This window comes from Trichosurus vulpecula, chromosome 3, assembly GCF_011100635.1.
Source record: "Trichosurus vulpecula isolate mTriVul1 chromosome 3, mTriVul1.pri, whole genome shotgun sequence".
NCBI classification, from domain to species: domain Eukaryota; kingdom Metazoa; phylum Chordata; class Mammalia; order Diprotodontia; family Phalangeridae; genus Trichosurus; species Trichosurus vulpecula.
In genome coordinates this window covers 42241321-42261597 of record NC_050575.1, presented here as the reverse complement: position 1 = coordinate 42261597, position 20277 = coordinate 42241321, and the positions used below count along the sequence as shown (strand labels likewise).

General features: G+C 36.0%; 1 protein-coding gene across 1 annotated transcript in view; it reads left to right on the top strand.

The window, feature by feature from the left end:
- Positions 1-20277, top strand: part of NID2 (nidogen 2) — a 143038-nt gene that overhangs the window by 76501 nt on the left and 46260 nt on the right. Inside the window, exons 7-11 of the mRNA XM_036750336.1 lie at positions 3388-3588; positions 4317-4547; positions 10896-11039; positions 12389-12517; positions 13707-13850. Of these exons, the coding sequence (XP_036606231.1) occupies positions 3388-3588; positions 4317-4547; positions 10896-11039; positions 12389-12517; positions 13707-13850 (849 nt within the window). The remainder of the gene's footprint in view (positions 1-3387; positions 3589-4316; positions 4548-10895; positions 11040-12388; positions 12518-13706; positions 13851-20277) is intronic.

Genomic DNA, 20277 nt, shown 5'->3' with positions numbered 1-20277 from the left:
CTCGCTCTCCTCTTCTCTCCCCAAGACAGCGTGCAATCTGATATAGGCTCTACATATACATTCTTAATAAACATATTTTCACTTTAGTCATGTTGTATAAAAGAATTAGAATGAATGGGAAAGAAAAAACAAAACAAAGCAAAAAGAGAGAGCAATTAGTCAGCTTCAATCTGCATTCTGACTCCATATTTCTTTCTCTGGATGTGGATGCCATTTTCCATCATGAGTCTTTTGGAGTTGTTTTGGGTCCTTGCATTGTTGAGAAGAGCTAAGTCTATCAAAGTTAGTCCTTGCACAATGTGGCTGTTACTATGTACAGTGTTCCCTTGGTTCTGCTCACTTCACTCAGCATCAGTTCATATAAGTCATTCCAGGTTTTTCTGAAGTCTACCTGCTTATCCTTTCTTATAGCACAATAGTATTCCATCACATTCATATATCACAACTTTTTCAGCTATTCCCCAATTGATGGGCATGCCTTCAATTTCCAGTTCTTGGCCACCACAAAAAAAAAGATGCTATAAATATTTTTGCACATACAGGTCCCTTTCCCACTTGGTGGTCTCTTTGGGATACAGACCCAGAAGTAGCACCTTTGAGGATAGTTCCAAATTGCTCTCCAGAAGTTAGATCAGTTCACAACTCTACCAACAATGAAATAGTGTTCCAATTTTCCCACATTTTCTCCAGCATTTATCATTTTCCTGTTTTGTTGTGTTAACCAATCTGACAGGTGTGATGTGGTACCTCAGAGTTGTTCTTATTTGCATTTCTCTAATCAATAGTGATTTAGAACATTTTTTCATATAGACACATTTAATTTCTTCCTCTGAAAACTGCATGTTCATACCCTTTGACCATTTATCATTGGGGGAAAGACTCGTATTCTTATAAATTTGAATCAGTTCTCTATACATTTTAGAAATGAGGCCTTTATCAGAGACACAGGTTGTAAAAATTCTTTCCCAATTTTCTGCTTCCCTCCTAATCTTGGTTGTTCTTTCTTTTTTAAATCAAATTAACCAAAGGTTTATCTATTTAATTGTGTTTTTCATAAAACCAGCTCTTAGTTTTATTTATTAATTCAATAGTTTTCTTAATTTCAATTTTAGTAATCTCTCCTTTGATTTTCAGAATGTCTAACTTGGTATGTAATTGTTCTTTTTTTCATTGATTGCCTCTTTCTCTATTTTATTTATGTAAAGCATAGGATCCCAAATTGGGCTATCAACCCTGGGGGGCACTGGAATGATCCAGGCAGGCAGTAGTAGCCTCAGGTATAATTAGGGGGTGTTCAGTAACAGTAAGAGGGCTGTGGAAGCATAAGGAAACAAGAGAAGATAAAAAAATTTTGAAAAACTGTTCTTACATATTTCATCTATTGTGTGAAAGAATTAAAGTCATAGCAATTACATTATTTTCCAAATAAACATATGAAATGCAAGTTATAACCAATCAGTGATCAAGTCTGCCAACAGATCTTAACAAGCAAGTGTTGGCAGGTGAGTATTGTGCATTTTCAGGAAGTCCAGCATGCATCAGGAGGAATATATGCATATAATGACTTGTTTACAATATGATACTATATGGTTACATGATGTAATATTATATCATCAAATTTTCAACGCCGGAAAAAGCCCCACAAATTTAAAATAAATAATTAAATTTAGGATGCGTCATTCAGGAAAATATATTTTGTATTTATTTGAAATGAGGCAAATTTCAAAAAAGAACTGTTAAAGGGTTAAAGAAAGTAGATTTCCGGGGGGGGGGGGTGGGGAGCACTCAATAATTTCTTTTTTGGAAAGCGGATGGTAGGCCAAATAAGTTTGAGAACCTCTGATGTAAGCATTTAGAGGTATAAAATTTCCCCTTTGAACTGCTTTGACTACATCCCATAAGTTTTGTTATATTGTCTCATTATTCTCATTCTCTTGGTTGAAGTTATTGATTGTTTCTATGATTTGTTATTTAACACATTCATTCTTTAGTATTAGACTATTTATTTTCCTGTTAATTTTTAGTCCACCTTTCCATGGCCCTTTATTACATGTAATTTTTATTGCATCATGATCTGAAAAGGATACATTTAATATTTCTGCCTTTCTGCATTGGATTGTATGGTTTTCATGCCCTAATAAATGATCAGTTTTTGTGCAGGTGCCATATACCACTGAGAAAAAGGTATATTCCTTTCTATCCCCATTCAGTTTTCTCCAGATGTTTACCATATCTAACTTTTCTAAGATTCTATTCACCTCCTTAACTTCTTGTTTATTTTGTGGCTAGATTTATCTAGCACTGAGAGGGGGGAGATTGAGATCCCCTACTAGTATAGTATAGTTTCTTCCTAAAACTCCCTTAACTTCTTCTCTAAGAATTTGGATGCTGTACCACTTGGTGCATAAATATTCAGTATTGATATTACTTCACTGTCTGTGATACATTTTAGCAAAACATAGTTTCCTTCCTAATCTCTTTTAATTAGATCTATTTATGCTTTTGCTTTGTCTCAGATCTGGATTGCTACCTTTTTTTACTTCAGGTGAAGCATAATATATTCTACATGAACCTTTTACTTTTACTCTAGGTGTATCTCTCTGTTTCAGATGTATTTCTTGTAAACAACATACTGTAGGATTCTGGTTTTTAATCCTCTCTGCTATCCACTTCCTTTTATGGGAGAGTTCATGCCATTCACATTCACAGTTATGATTACTGTGTCTTTCTCTCCATGTTATTTCAACCCCCCCCATTTATACTTTTCTCTCTCCTTTCATTCCTCACCACAGTTTTGCTTCTGACCACTGCCTCCCTCAATCTGCCCTCCCTTCTATCACCCCCATCTCTTTTCTTCTCCCCACTTCTTCCCTCCCTTTTCCCCTACCCTCTATCTATCCCCTTCCATTTTCTTTCCCCTTTTCCCTCCTACTTCCATATAGAGTAAGATAGATCTCTATAACCAACTGAATGTGTCTGTACCCTGGTTTCAGTATGAGTCCTCTTCCTATCAAAGCACAGCTTTTCCCTGGGTGCTTGAGTACCTCTGCAGCATGCTTCTGGATTGATCACATCCCCACTGTCTGTCTCCCTATGCTAAGCTTGGCTAAACAAATAACTAATTGTGACTTTTTCTAGATTTCTCTATCAAGATTTGATCGGTACATATTCTTGATCTGTTTAGAGAAGTTTTATGAAGGGGAGCTCTCTATACTACTTACCACTTCATCATTTTGACACCTTCTCCAACAACTGATGGTTTTTGATGTTAACTCTCTGATAATCTTAGTTATTTCTGAAATGTAAAAGAAATGAAAAGAAGAACTGAGCAAGAGTTATTTCTATTTCTCTCTTTTGCTGCCTCTTTTTTCTTCTATCTATTAAAAGGTGCAGCCTTCAGTAATCACATGGACATCACCTTCTACCCAGGAGAAGAAAAAGTTCATATTACTCACATTGCTGAAGGACTTGATCCAGAAAACTACTTAAGTGTTAAGACAAATATTCAAGGCCAGGTGCCTTTCATCCCAGCAAATTTTACAGCCCATATTGCACCATACAAGGAGATTTACCACTACTCTGATTTGGGTATATATAACTTTTCTTTTTTGCTATTATTCTACATATCCTGCATGTCAGAAAAAATCTTAGATGCTATGATTTAAGAATAGTAATGATCCCTGTCTGATAGCCTCTGATTTTAAATATAATCACTTAACTTTATATTGCTTTGGCCTTTGGAATATAAGGATAATTGAAGTTCACAGCTAATGCTGAAAATTTGTTTTAAGCCAATAACTACAGAAAGTTTTGACCAGAGTTGTAATAGGTATCCCTGTTTACATTTTACCTTCTCTTATTGCTCTTTCCTCCTGATATGTAGAGAAGATTAGCTTCACCCTGAGAGAAGAGAATGAGAGGTAGAGGGGATGAATCAGTCACTAACTAGTTAACCCTTATGGTAATTAAAGGGCAAAATAACCATGAATTGTCTCTTCAGAGATAGGTTCTTGCTAAAACATTGCTCAAACTAAAAAAGAATATTTTTCTTCTCTTAATTACTTATTCAGACTTGCTTAAATCTCTATGATGCTGGGAGAAATGTTGATCTCAAAACACTGTACTATGTGCAGTGCCTTCTCTTTCTTTTACATTTTAAAATTTTCAGTATGCCGATTTGGTGTAATTTCTGTATCCTTTATTGGGTTGCAGGTCTCCTAAGGAACCACATGTTTTAAAAATTAGAAAAACTTGTACCAGATTCAAACTTCTAAAAGAATGTTTTTCATTAAATAGTTTTAACATTTATTTTGCAGCTGTAACTTCTACAACCTCCAGAGAATATTATCTTTCATTTGGTGAAATCAACCAAACATTCTCTTATCATTTACACCAGAACATTACTTACCAGGACTGTAATCATACTTCTAACCCCAGGATTGTTCCTAGAACTCAGCAGCTAAATGTGGATCGTGTTTTTGCTTTATATAATGAGGAAGAAAAAGTGCTTAGATATGCTATGACCAATCAGATTGGCCCAATGGAAGGTAAGAAAAAATTTTATTGGCAAGGGTTGCATTTTATCTGTATTAATTACCTTTTACCTGATCTCAAGAGGTTAATTCTTTCAGAAAATAAAGATGGGCAGGAAGGTAAGTGGTTCATAGTCATGCCCAATTTCTAAGAAATAGTCTAAAATTGTGAAACAGTAATGAAAAATTTAATTTCTACTTTTCATATGCATCACTCTCTTCTGGATTCCTTGGGTAATTTAACAGTTGCTTATAATTTATTTTGTCCACAAATATAGCTCTTTGATGCATTGTCAAATCAAAGTAGAATATCTGTTCTAAAAGACAGTAGATAACCCTAGTTGTTTTTTTTTAACATAAATAGTAGATGAGGGATATAAGAATGCTTCCATCATTGTAAGCATTAAACTTAGAGTCAAGAGACCTGAATTCAAATCTGACAATTACTACTTTTATGATCATGGAAAATTCCAGGTCATAGGATTCAAAACTTAAAATCATTTAGGGGCATGTCTTCAATTTACTCTGCACAAAAGATAAAGCAAGATCAGCTGCCTCCATGGTCTAGGACACCCAAAATTCAAAAGAAAGTAAACAAACCCCTTCAGAACCCATGAACTGATTCTCACTAACCCTGAGCTCACTCAGCAACCCTCCCTTACCTTTCATGCTACTGACAGTGTACTGGTCTATGCTAGTAGACTGAAGAATATGACACAGCCTTATAATAGTTTCCCCTCCCTTTTTAAAGGGATGAATACCCCCTGGATACCTCAGCCTTAGGCTGTGGAAATTTGCCCTGGCTAGCACAGGCAGGTGACTTTAGCCTCTCAGGAGCAAAAGCCTTTGAGAGGCCACAACCCTATAAACATCAACACTGTAAAGCTCCAAACTACTGATATCAAACCAAAGAACTAAGGAAGAAAGGGAGCATGACAGGACACTGTGTGTATGGGGTGTGTGGAGGGGAGGGGAATATAACACTCAACGAAGGTTGAAGGAAACAGCACAGCTACTCCCTGGCCCTGACTCCTGCTTTCTGGTGCACTGGATACCTTGGCTCTGGGCTGTAAAAGTTTGCTCAGGGGTCAACAGCCAGCTTGGTTACAAAAGTAAAACTCTACCAGGAGCTATAACCTGGAAGCTCCTATGCTGCAAAGCAATGTTTTGGCAATGCCAGGGAAAACAGGCTCTGAACTGTCATCTCTGGACCAGAGAACTGAAGAACAGAGGAAGGGGGACAGGTCACCAGGACAGGACACCAAGTATGTGGGAAGCTGTGCAGCACCCTAGGCCTGAGGAAAAGAGCACAGCATCCACCTGAGACTAGTTCTAACTACCCACAAGTCACTTGGACAGAGACTTAGGGTAGTGGACCATGAATTACCTAATGTGAGAGGAAGCTGAGACTTTTTGAGATCCAGCTCCTAAGGAAACCACAGCCAAAAGGAGAGGGAGTCAAAAAGTAAATGACAAGGAAAATTAGAACATGGAATATACTACCTGTCAAACTTATGGATAAGAGAACAATTAAAGGGGAAAAAACTGAAAGCATCAATGATTTCAGGAAGGAGAAAACTCAAAAACTGTTAACATAGATAAATCAATAGGAAAAACAAACCAGAAGGCAAAGGGATTTGGATATCTATGAATAAATACTGCAAAACAATTGGAAAATAATTCAACATTTTAGGAGTCTGTGAAATTTGAGGAGAACACAGAACCACAACATGCTATTCCTAAGTAGTTTAAAAGACAAATGAGAATTATGAGAGCAGAAATTATGGTTTACACAGCAAAAATAATGAGCAAAATAGAAAAACTTGAATGAATGCACAATGGCAGCCTCACCAAAGATACAAGTGAGAGAACAATATATTTGGAATGTAAATACACAAAATTGAAGGACAGCCTAGAAAAAGGGAAGCGAAAAAATCTAAAAAATGTAAATGAATTAAACGATCAAATAAAATGAAAAAGAGTGATAGATTGTGTAGCAAAACCCCAAAAATCAGCTGCTTGCAACAAACACATTCACAAAACAGATATTCACAAAATAAAATTGTGGAAATGGAAAAAAAAAAATTACTGTGCATCAAGTGAATCCCAAAAGCAGGAGTTGCAATCACACTAGCAAACAAAAGTTACAAACCCAGATGGAGACTTAACCAAATTCTAAATAATAAGTGGGTCAAAGAAGAAACCACAGAAATGATTAGTTATTATGTAAAAAAATGATAATGATGAAACAACTTACTAAAATTTCCAGGATGCAGTTAAATCATTTCTCAGGGGGGAAATTATTTCCTTACCAACATACATTGCCAAAATAGAAAAAAAAACAGATGAACTGAATATGCGTTAAAAATAGAAAACAGACAAAAGTAAAATAAACACAAAAGAGGAGATATTAAAATTTAGAGGGGAAATAGATAAGGTGGAAATGAAAAATAGATATAAAACTATAAGCTAGTTCTCTGGAAAGACTAATAAAATGAATAAACCCTTAGCTAATCTGCTTAAAAAGAGCAGAAAATAAAATCAATAACATAACAAATGAGCAAAGTAAAATCACAACAAAACTAGAAGAAATTAAATAAAAAACAGAATTCGCTACATGTAGTTGTATGCCAGCAAATTGAGAATACAAAAGAAATAAATACCTTAAAATATAAAATACCTAAACTCTCAGATTACTCGTTTGTGGCTCACAAAACCGGGGTTAACTGAAGAGGTGACCTGCATCTAGGGATGGCCTTCTAAAGAGTAATCATTGGTCTTAGGATGTATACTGAACAAGGATCAAGTTAAGAAACAAACAGAAGTTGTGTGTGTGTAACCATAAGAGCAGAAGAGAGTCTCAGTTTAAACGGAAGTTCAATCTGAAGCCTGCAAAGGAATAGCCATAGCTGGAATCCCAGACCAAAGAGGCACCTGCAATTCTGTGACTCTGAACAAACAAAACTTTCCAATTGGCTGATAGTAATTGAGTCCAGTAGCAGTCTACTGGAACCCCAAATAGGGGAAGCTCATAGATGTGTTGCTTAGATCCAAACCTAGATCAGGAACTTATGGAATTAAGAACAAGATGCCAGTAATCATACTATGCCCTGCATCTCACCATTTTGGGAGAACTGAAAGCTTATAGGTCACTAACCAGACATCCTGGAATAACACAACATGTACTGCCACAATAAAGCAGAAGGACCTAAGAACATACAAGTTCAATCAAGACATTCATTCCAGAAGTATGCATAGCCTAGACCTAATGTCAAGTCTGAAGTTGGGAAGTAAGCTGTAAGAATGAGAAAACAGAAAAAAAAAAATCCTACCATAAAAAGCCATTATGGTAGTAGGGTTACTCAAGATACAAACCTAGAAGAAAAGAATGACTCCAAAACATCTACAAACAAAGCCTCAAAGAAAAACACAGCTTTGACACAAACTCAACTAGAATGCCTACCAGAGATGAAGCAAAATCATGTTTAAGTTATAAAATTTTTTGGAGATTAGATTTTTAAGTAAATGAAATGAGATCAGTAGAGGAAAAAATGGAAAAGAAAGGAGAGCTATGGAAGAAAGAATTGAAAAGAGAATTAATAGCTTAACATAAGATGCGTAATATGTTACACAAGGAACAAACTCCCTGAAAATTAGAATGTAACAAATAGAACATAATTGTTTGGTGAGTCAACAAAAATATTAAAACAAAGTCAAAAGACTGAAAAAAATGGAAGAAAATATAAATTATTAGAGCAAAACAACAGTCCTGGAAAATAGGTCAAAGAAAGACAATTTAAGAATGATTTGGCTATATGAAAGCAATAATAATAATCATAATAATAATAATAATAATAATAAAAGAGCCTAGGCATTAATTTTTAAGAGATCAAAAGAAAATTGCCTAGATCTCTTAAAATCAGAGGGCCCAAGTGGAAATAGGAAGAATCCAGCAGTCACATCTTGAAACTCCAAAATGAAAATTCGTAGGAACATTATAGACAAAGTTGCACATCTTCCAGACCAAAGAAAAACTGCAGCAAGAAAGAAAAAAATTAAAGTACTGAGGAGCCACAGTCAGGCTTACACACGATTTAGCAGCAATCCCTTGACAGGAATAGAGAACTTGGAATACAATTATTCCAATTATTGGAATACAATTATTCCAATTATTGGAATATAATTATTCCAATTATTAGAATACAGTAACCCAGAAAGCAAAGGCTTGCAATAGAGAATAAATTACCTGTCAAAACTGAGTATAATGCTCCGGGGTGGGGGGGGGGGAGAAGGGAGAGTGATGGATATTTGATGAGATGGAGAACATCTAAACTTCCCTGATGAAAAGACCAGAGCTGTGCAACAACTTTGAAATCCTAACACAGGAGTCAAGAGAAACATGAAAAGGTAAATGTGAATGAACAATCATAAGGGGCTAAGTAAGAATAAATTGTTTATATTCTAGTATCAGGAGGTGAGACATGTGTCCCTTCAGAACCCTATCATCGTCATCAAGGATCATAGGGAGAGTAATTAGGTAGAAAACCTAAGAGTGGTTCTTTTATGTTTTGCTGATCTTAAGAGAAAGGGAAGGGAGCAAAAAGGAATACATGGGTAGGGGGCAGGGAGAGGAAGGATGGGGAAAATTATTTCACATAATTGGAATATTCAAGTACAAGACTATACAAACAAGGAGGGAGGAGTGGGAGAAGTGGCTGACACTTGAACCTCACTCTCATTTAAACTGGTCAAAGGAGGGTATAGAACACACCATTGGGTGTAGGAATATATTTCATTCCATGGGAAAGCAGAGGGAAAAAGGGAGAAAGGGGTGATAAGGGACAGAGTAGATTAAGGGGGCAATTAGTTCTAAGCAAAAAAATAAAAAACCCTCAAACTCAGAATAAACAAAACTATTTGTTGCTCTTTTTGCAGAGACCGGGAATTGGAAACTGAGGGATGTCCATTGTTTTAGGAATGAATGAAAAAGATATAGCTTATAAATGTAATGTAAAATTACTGTATTATAAGAAGTTGTTAAGGATATGGTTCCCAAAAAACCTGGGGAGACTTACATGAACTAATACAGAGTAGAATAAGCAGAACCAGGAGAATGATATATATGAGAACAACATTGTATAGGCAGACAGTTTTGAAAGGCTAAGGACCTTTGATTAATGCAATAACCAACTACAAGTCCAGATGACTCACAATGGAGCATATTACCCATCTCCTGATAGAGAAGTGATGGACTTATTGAGATGTATTTTTATACAGTCAGTGAAGGAATTTGTTTTGCTCGACCATCCATGGGATAGGGGATTTGACTTTTCATTCTTAGGGGACAGGAACTGGGAGAGAGAGAAGGTATATTCTCATTGATTAAAAAATCAAATTTGACTTAAAAATAGCTGTTTTGTTTCTTATTGCTGCTGATGTTATATCTAGAAATAAGGTTCTGTTAAGAAAACATCAATCTTCATTATATGTATCTCCAAAGTCATTGATGTTTGACTTTGAAGTAGATATTTTTCATTAGTTCTGAACACTGAAGTGAGTTCATGTTCCCTAAATATACACCTGATAGAAGAGAAAGGCCATTCAAAGACTCATGGGAGGTGGGGGAGAGGCGTAACTTCTGTGGTATTAAAATTAAATGGGTAAGACACACATGGAGTTAATGTCACATTATGGAAATGTGCAAATAGTATCCCTTGTATGCTCTGGAACTTGGAATTAGAAGCATTCCTTTCTAAAGACACATAGATTTCATTTCTTCAACTCCATCTTTATCTCTTTTAACCTTTTAATCCGTATTGTAATCTATTTAAGAAACATTTACTTAACTTACTTCAACTTAACTAATGTGTAGACCAGTGTTCTATACACTAAAAAAAATAAATACATTTAATAAGATATAGTGCCTTCATCATGGAGCTTACAATCTAGTAGAGATATATATAACACTTGTTTGGATACTGCAATGAATCCATGATCTCATTTAATGTGAATCCAGATTACACACTATCCATAACTTTTTATCATGTATGATTCTCTCCCATATACTTGTAAATTAATCATAGATCTACTATAAAGACCTTGCCCTAAATTTTTTTAACTTTTTGTGAGTAGTATTTAGGTCATTTATCTATTATTTATTTGTCTTAACTTCACAATAAACATAGTACTATTACAAAATAGTACCTTTATTGAAAGTACCAAGGAAACCAAATTATTATTCAGAGGTGGGAGAAAGTAAAGCACTGAATGAGGGAGACCAAAGATGGCTTCTTAATGAGTGCAGTAATTGAATTGGGATTATAGTCAAGCTAGAGTTGTTTTTTTCCTCCATCTGCTGTTTAGAGGATATAAATCCATTGGTGATAAATCCTTGCTATGATGGAAGCCATGCATGTGATACCACAGCTCGATGTCTGGTGGGAACAGGACTAACCTATTCATGTGAATGTACAACTGGCTACCAAGGAGATGGAAGAAATTGTTTTGGTGAGGGATTCTTTATCTGTTCATTTGGCTTTGTGTTTTGTAGATGCAAACATGTTTTTTTCTTTGTATTTGCCTCCGCTCAACAAAAGCAACAATGTTGTGTGGTCCTGTGTTGTTGAGCCAAGAACAATTCTTTTAAGGACAAAATATTCTGTGGACAGTATTTAGGTGAAAAGTTTTGGGAGATTATTTTTGGCTGGATGCTATGAAAATGGAACATCTGCTATTCATTGAGACTCCTGAATTATTTGAGCTTGAAGTGATGTATTTTTAAAAACTATTTTATGGACCTTTTAGACTGATCAACAAAAAAAGTTTTCAGTGTCTCTTAACATCCACACATCTGTTACATTCCAACAGCTATAGTCCATGTCCTATTCATTTTAAAAATTAAAATCTTTACATATGTACCATGTATTTCTGACATGCTGCACAGTATTTGAAAAATGTTAAAACTATAAAAGAATTTCCAGTATGATGATAGTTGAGAAAGTGAAGCAGGACAGGAGAGAGAAATTCTTCATAAAACAAATTCAAATATTTAATTTATTTTTAAAACACATTTCTTTCTAATTATTTTATTCTTAAAAAATTCACCCTTTCTAACTTTTATAAATAATTTATCTTTCCTGGGATTATTCAATTCAATTAAAATATTAATTAATGCTAGGAATCTGTAATATCAGTTAAGTTGGGTGTCTTTGATTGAGCCTTACTAGCTGCTAAACCCCAGGCCACAAACCCCTATCTATTAGGTGCTAGGCCTATGTGGGTGTGAATTGGTAACAAAGGTGGGGCTTCAGGTGGGGCCAATGAAGGGAGGTGCTAACTCCAGAGCCAATAGTAAGAGCCTAAGTTCTGGTCTCTCAGATGACCTTTGATGATGTCTGAAACTGTATAAAAAGAGAGGACAGATTTATTTGCTTAAGGCTCTCACTCCTGGAGGCTCAGGGATTCTGGGCAACCACTCTAAGGGCCTTCCGGCTGAACTCAGATGTTGATGGTTTTCTTGGTAACTGAATTGTATTGGGTCTGTTTGTAATTTTATTGTATTTGCTCTGAAGTTCAGGGTGCTGGCTTTTTCCCCTGAACAAAGTGAATGATATTTGTATGCTGGATTAAATTTAGATTGTTAACCCCTTAATGTTGCTTTCCTTAGTGAAGCAGATAAAAAGAACCTGGGCTTGCAGCATTCTGTGAGCTGGTTGTTGTTGGTTTTACACGCTCACAGCAGCTGCTAGCCAGATTGTTGAAAAAGGATCTTCTTGATAAAATCAAATTAAAGGTTAAAAGTTTTTAATTTATTTTAATTTAATTTAATTGAAATTTTTTCACTTTCTTTTATTTAGATATAAATGAATGTGCAACAGGTTCCCACCTATGTGGTCAGAATTCTGTGTGTGTCAACTTGCCAGGGAACTACAGGTGTGAGTGCCAGAGTGGTTATGGATTTGCAGAAGATAAACACACTTGTATTTGTAAGTCCACAATAATTTTTGAATTTTGCTTCTTTTTGGCCAAAAATAAGGATTGGCCTTGGTTTTTAATTATTTTCTCTCTAGCAGTTTACTCTATAGAGCTCTGCTAATTTCTCTGCAATACACTTGTGCAATTTACATTGAAATTATTAAAAATTGGGATTATACTCTAATATTATAATTTTTCTAACTACATGCTTTAGAAACTGAATTATTGAAGGAAGACCATTTATCTAACTTAACTCTTTTATCTAACTTAGCTAACTTATCTAACTGTCTTAGTACCTGGTCATCTGATACAACCATGTTACCTGAATCTATAGTAACTTCTTTTGTAATAGATAACCACCTCTATAGACCAAGATTAAGAATTCCTCAAATGAAAATGAAGTTAAGTCCATAATTTAAAAATATTGTCCCATTTATCTAAGGATCTCAATTCATTATAGATATATCCTTGCTATAGTTCAAGACAAAAGTTCCATTGAGGAGGAATAGCATTAAAACAGAAACAAGTTGGTTTCTAAAGTTCGAAACTTAACTTGTTTATGAAGTCAAATTACATTTCTAAGAAGAGAAACATTTTGGGGCAATATTAATGTTAGCAGAGTTTTGTGGCACAGATGCAAAATATTCTTATTTGTCAGAAGTAATTATGTCTTAATTATGACCTTAATTAGACCTTAATTATACCTAAAGATATAAGCTGAAGGCAACTAGATGAAGTAGATAGAGCACTAGGCTTGGAATGAGGAAGAAATGAATTCAAATTAGGTCTAGCTGTGTGTCCCTGGGCAAATCATTTAATTTGTCTTAGTTTCTCCATCTGTAAAATAGGGATAATAATACCACCTATCTCCCAGAGTTTTGTGAGGATCAAATGAAAAAATATTCATAAAGTGCTTAGCACAGGGCCTGGCACATGGTAGGTGCTTAATAAATTATTGTTTCCTTACCTCCTCTTCCCCTGAAAGTGAACTTTCACAGGCATGAGAAAGGAGCATATAAGGATCCAAAATCAAAACACTGGGTACCATGTTTGATACAGTAATAGTAGGATTATGCATCACACTTTTTCTCTAGGAGTTAAAAGTGCTTTACAGACTAATGAACTCGAATCAAGAAAAACTAATCTTCAGAGTTAGACCATAACTGCCTAATGTAACTTGATATACTTTTCTTTTCTCAGTAATTGCTCCACCATCCAATCCTTGTGAAGATGGCAGTCACAATTGTGCTCCTGTGGAAAGGGCCCAGTGTATTTACCATGGAGGCAGTTCTTATAGCTGTATTTGCCTTCCTGGTTATATTGGCAATGGACATGAATGTACTGGTAAGCACAGGCAAATCAAAACTACTGCAAGAAAGTAATATTTTTACTTTCTGCCTTTTTGTATACAAACCTTATTTGTAATGTCTAGATGATTTTGTTTCCTTATACAAATTTTTACCATAGACAGAGATCCCACTTTATTAGGGTTTTTTATGAGCAGAATAGAAATGAAAATAAGGTTAGTTGGCAGAGACTGAGGTGTTTTTTTCAAACCCAGCTGTTTGTGTAACTTAAAAGTTCTTGGTACATGATAGTTAAAAGTTGTGTTTTACATTTTATATGAGCTTCGTTTTTTTGTTTTGTTACCATTGACAAAAGATAAATAAAACACTCTTGTTAAGTGTTTGGAAATTTGCTATATTCTCTAGCTTATGGACCTTCTCTTATTCATGTTATTGGTCTATAAGTTATATATTCCTACTTTCTAGTTGCAGATAGATAGATATAGTTAAAGATAGGTCTGTTGCACGGAGGCGAAAGTGGGGTTCAGTCCAGCACTTGACTGCACCAGCAAACTGGAGTAGGCATTGTGTATGTTGGGGGGAGCAGGGCAGCAACTGAATTAGTGGTGGCAGTTTCAACTTCTGGAGCTCTCGGCCCACAGAGACTAAGGTGGTCAGATAACTGGTCAGAAGGAGATTATAAGAGTCCTTTTGCTGGCACTTGGGGCACAATCCTGTTGCATTGCCCATACTCAGATTTGGCTTGCAGTCGTGGGTTGCAGTCCTAGCACAAGGAGGACCACTAACTAACACACTAGGGCTTGCAGCCATAGTGGAGTAGAGACCCCTCATCACAGTTCCAAGGCTGAAAAAAGTACTTGTGGTCACTCATAGACCAGAGCACAGGCCAGGAGAGTAGTAACCACACCTCTCCTTAAATCATACCACCTTGGAAGTACTGAAAACTTATAGGTCCCCAAAATTAGCTCTGAAAATAGCTGCACAAAAAATCTAAAGCTTGGGACAGTGCATCTTCCACCCTGGGAGCAGAGTCTCACATTAACATGAAGAGTCAAGATATAGGCTGGAAAAATGAGCAAACAGCAGAAAAAGATCTTGACCATAGTAAGTTACTATGGTAAAGAGGAGGATCAAAATGCAAACTCAGAAGAAGATAAACAAAGTCTAAACTGCTACATTCAAAGCCTCAAAGAAAAGTGTGATTTGGCATCAGGCCCAAAAATAATTCCTAGAAGAGCTCAAAAAAGGATTTTAAAAATCAAGTAAGAGGGGTAGAGAAAAAAATGGGGAAAGAAATGAGAGTAATGCAAGATAATCATGAAAAAAGAGCCAACAGCTTGGTAAAGTGGACACAAAAATGCTGAAGAAAAAACACCTTAAAAAACAGAACAAGTTGTGGTATATGAATGTAATGGAATACTATTGTGCTGTAAGAAATGGGGAAGATACGGACTTTATAATAACCTGAAAAAACCTACATGATATAATGCTGAGTGAGCAGGGCAGAACTAGGAGAGCATTATGCACAACCACAGATATATTGATTATATGATGACTAACTATGATGGACTTGGCTCTTCTCAGCAATACAAGGTTCAAAGACAACTCCAAAGGACTCATGACGGAGAGAGCTATCTACATCCAGAGAAAGAACTATGGAGTCTGAATGCAGATTGAGGCAAACTGTTTGCTCTCCTTTTTTTTCTTTTGTTCTTTTTTCTCTTTTGTTTTGGTTTTGGTTTTTTAGGTTTTGTTTCATCTTTCTCATGATTCATTCCATTGGTCATAATTCTTCTTTACAACTTGACTATTGTGTAAATAAGTTTAATGCGAAGTTATATGTAGAAGATATGTTGGATTCCATGCTGTCTTGGGGAGGGGGGGTTGGGGAAGAAAATCTGGAACTCAAAATCATGCAGAACTGAGGGTTGTAAACTAAAAATAAAAAATCTTAATTAAAAAAAAAGAACAGGTCAAATGGTAAAAGAGACACAAAAATGCAATGAAGAAAAGAATGCCTTGAAAAGCAGAATTAGCCAAATGAAAGAAGATGTGCAATAATTCACTGAAGAGAACTCCTTAAAAAGTAAGACTGGTTAAAGGGGGAAAGATGGACAGAAATTCACTGAAAACAGGACTCCTTAAAAATAGAATTTGCCGAAGGGAAAAGGAGGTACAAAACTTCACTGAAGAAAATAATTCCTTAAAAATTAGAATTGGGCAAGTGGAAGCTAATGACTTCATGAGATATCAAGAAACAATCAAAATCAAAAGAATTAAAAAATAGAAGACAATGTGAAATTTCATTGGAAAAAGAACCGACCTGGAAAATAAATCCAGGAGAGATGGTTTAAAAATTATTGGAATACCTGAAAACCATGATCAAAAAAGTCTAGACACCATCTTTCAAGAAATTATCAAGGAAAACTTCACTGATGTCCCAGAACCAGAGGGCAAAATAGTCATTGAAAGGAATCCACTGATTCTCCTGAAAGAGATCCCCAAATGAAAAATATCAAGAATATTATAGCCAAAGTCTAGAGATCCCAAGTCAAAGAGAAAATATTATAAGCATCCAGAAAGAAACAATATGGAGCCTGAGTCAAATAAGGCTGGAGCCACAGTCAAGATGACACAAGATGTAGCAGCTTCTACATTAAAGGATCAGAGGGCTTAGAATATGATATTCTGGAGGACAAAGCAGCTAGGATTACAACCAAGAATCACCTACCCAGCAAAACTGAGTATAATCCATAAGGGGATTGATTGTAAGGAAGGTCTAAACCCAAATTATGGCAATGACATTCTAACAGAGGGCAGAAATTTAGAGGATAGAGTCAACAGAAGTTGGAAAGTAATTCATAAGGGGGAGAAAAGAGTTAAAAAGCTTTGCTCTAATCTGTCCTGTAGGAACAGATTTAGCAATTGATCTAATGAATCAGGACCATAACTTTCCTTATCTACGGGATGTGTATACTAAATAAAACGTATCTGGGAGAATTTCTGTTCCTAAATCATACAAAACAATTTCTGGCTAGCACAGACTGTCCAAGTTAGAAGGAACCTCAGAAGGCGGGGGTTGGGGGGGGGATGAGAAAATACAAGCACCTGGTTAATAATTCCCTCCACACATACAACAACTGGTCATGTAATCCTTGTATGAAGTCTTCCAGTAGGAACAAAGTGCTGGAAAGCACAAATCTGCCTCTCCACTACCTTTTATCCATTTTTCCATGATCCATGACATAATTCCCTTCAGACTTTGAGTATAACAACCCCTAAGAGGAAAATAGTTCACTGGTATCAGAATTCTTCACACTGTGAGCTGTAGGGACCTACATGACTGAAAATCAGCCACAAGAAATGCTTCTCAGAAGCAAAAGAGACATCTCTTGTCACAGAAGATCCTACTTCCTGTCTTTGCCTTGCTACCAGCCTCTGTATTGGGAATATCTTTAATTTCCTTCTCATTAACTGACATTTGGTTTTTATTATCTCAGCTTTTGAGGTCTACAAATAATTATTTCCAGGGTTTGTGGGGGGATGGTAGGGGGAGACCTTATGGTGAAAAGCAGGTAACTAGTTAATGAGAGTTTGAGAGCTTTCTTACTTTATTTTGTTTTAAAATTTTTATTTACATCTTGCTTTTATGTTACCTTCATTTCCAAATATACCTGTCTCTCCTACTTTCTCTTATAATAGAAGTGAAAGAGGGGGAGGGGGAGAGAGGGAGAGAGAGAGAAAGAAGCAATTCCACAAAAGTACCCAATACATCCATTTTGAGATTTTTTTGAGAAGGCTCATAATTCAGGGGTTTCTTCCATTCAAGTAGTATCCTATTTTCATTAATTACCAATAATTATTGTATAATTTTGTGGAATGTTCTAAGAAATTGTAATGGATTGCCTTAGGAGGTAGTGGGTTCCCTATCATTTGGAGATATTAAAGCAAAGAATAGATGACTATTTGCTGACAGTGTTGATAGTATTCTTATTAAAATACTGAATTAGAATTGGGATAACATCTGTGATTCTTTATAGCTCTCATAATTCTATGGTTCTGGGTTAATAATTAAGATTTCTGGTATGCCAGAAGAATATTTTTTCATTTAATTTAATTCTTATTCTAAGTTTTTCTGAAATATGACACTGTACTTTCCAGACTTAGTAAATAGAGAAGAGTTTAATCTATCTTAGATTCTGTAGTCCACTATAATCATCATTATGAGCATAACTGATTTAGAAGGTGTAGGAAGTTGGTTTGTCCTACTAACTGATATTTTGTTAATGCTACTGTATGAAAAATCAAATAGGAACTTATTTGTTTTTTGCCTCTTTCTCCTCAATTTGGTTCAACAATTCAATTCAACATATATTTGTTAAACTCCTAACTGTATGCAAAGCATTATGTTAAGAACTGAATGATGAAACAAAGTTTGGATAAAATGTGATCCCTGCCCTCATAGAGCCTATAATCTAACAGGGAAACGGGACTAACACATATACAATATTATAAGATAAATGCATTAGACAGGTATGAAATAAAATGCTATATAATGTCTTAAGAGGAAAAAGCAATAGATACAGAGAGAATCAGAGAAGAAGGAAGTAGAATTTGAGATGAACTTTGAAGGATGAACAGACAAAAAAGGGGTGAGAGAAGTTGTCATTTCAAGTATTGGGAACAGCATGAGCAAAAGAAGAGAGTCTGTGTTGGGGAGGAAGACAAAGAATGTTCCAGTTTGCCTGGAGCCTAGGGTTGGTTAAAGTAAGTAATAGGAGATATAGGGTTGGAAAGATAGGGAGATGTGAGATTGTAAAGGGTGTTAAATGCCGGGGAGAGGATTTTGGTCTTTATTGTATAAGCAATAAGATTTTTAAAAAAACTGTTGGAGTCACTATTCCATTTCACATGAATTTAGGACTAAACATTTTCTCATATCTTTCTAACTTCTTAAGCTTCTCCAAAATAGGAGAATAAAGAGATAAAGAAATTTTAGCTATGTTCATGGTCTAAGACACCAATATCCCTAACAAGGTAATACCTAATGAACTAACAGCAGAGAAGGCTTCTCACTCAGCAACCCCTGCCCCACCTGCTAGCACACTCTGGTAGGTCTGCAGAAACTAGCCCAGGGGCTTGCAACAGAATTCAGCTCTGCTCACTCCCTGTTCTCATGCCATGAAACAAATAAAAGGTGGAAGCTTGCTGTAGGTTGGACAACAGTGCTGCAGCACTCTTTGTTACAAAAGAGATCAGCTAGAGAACTGAGAAATTAAGGGACATGGGGCAAGATTTCAATTGTGGGGGAGGAGGGGTGTATGGGTGTATGTGTGTGTCCATCAAGTCTGCAGCAAAAAGGACTGCCATCCATATGGAGGGACTTCTGTACTCCAGAAGCCACTGGAGGAAGTAAAGACTGATGAAAAGTGAATTTTCTATCATAGGAAAAATCTGAGGACTTCTAGGGGTGGAGCCAAGATGATAGAGCTTACCCAACATTCCCCTGAAAGCAATTTTAAGATAATGCCTCAAATCGAAATCTGAAAAGGAAAAGCCAACAAAACTTCAGGGAGAGACATTTTTCCTGCCTAAGAGAACTTAGGAAGTCAGAGAGTGACCCTGGGGTGGGGACTGGCTTAGAACACATACAGCAGCAACACAAGCTGTGGACCTTGGAAGTAGCAACAGCAGCAGCTTTTGACATTCTCAAGTCAGAGATGGTAAGGAGATTGGGCAAGTGGTCAGAAAGAGACTACAGAGGACCCCTGTGCTACCACTGGATGTTTGGAGTTTAGCAACTCCAGTCCACTTCTGGCTCACATTTCCAGGGCAGAAAAGATCACTTGCTGTCTCAATGGAGTAGGGACCCAGAGGAGCAGAATCACTTTTGGTAGCAAGAGAGCAGGGGCCCTGTAGAGCGGTGTCAATTATGGTTGCAACAGAGCAGCGACCATACCTCTCCCTGAATCACACCATCTTAAGATGCACCAAAAACTTCAAAATCTGCAGACTAGCTCTGAAAACAGTAGTGCAAAAAAGCCTGAAGACCCTGGTAACAGAGCAGAAACTTAATATAAAATACAAAGTCAAGAAACAATCTGGAAAATGAGCAAATGGCATATATCCACATTTTTAAAGGAAAATTTAAATGAGTTGCAGGACAAAATAGGCAGTGAAACTATACTAATGGGCAACCTCAATTTACCCCCTCCCAGAGCCAGATAAATTGAACTGCAAAACAAATAAGAAAGACATTAAGGAGATAAAAATAAATTTATTTTTATCTTTATTTAGTATTTTATTTTTCCCCAGTTGCATATAAAAACAATTTTAACGTTTGTTTTTTTTAAAACATTGAGTTCCAAATTCTCCCTCTTCCTCCCTCCCAACACTTCCCTCATTGAGAAGGCAAGCAATATAATATAGGTTATATATGTGCAAAACATATCCATAATAGTCAT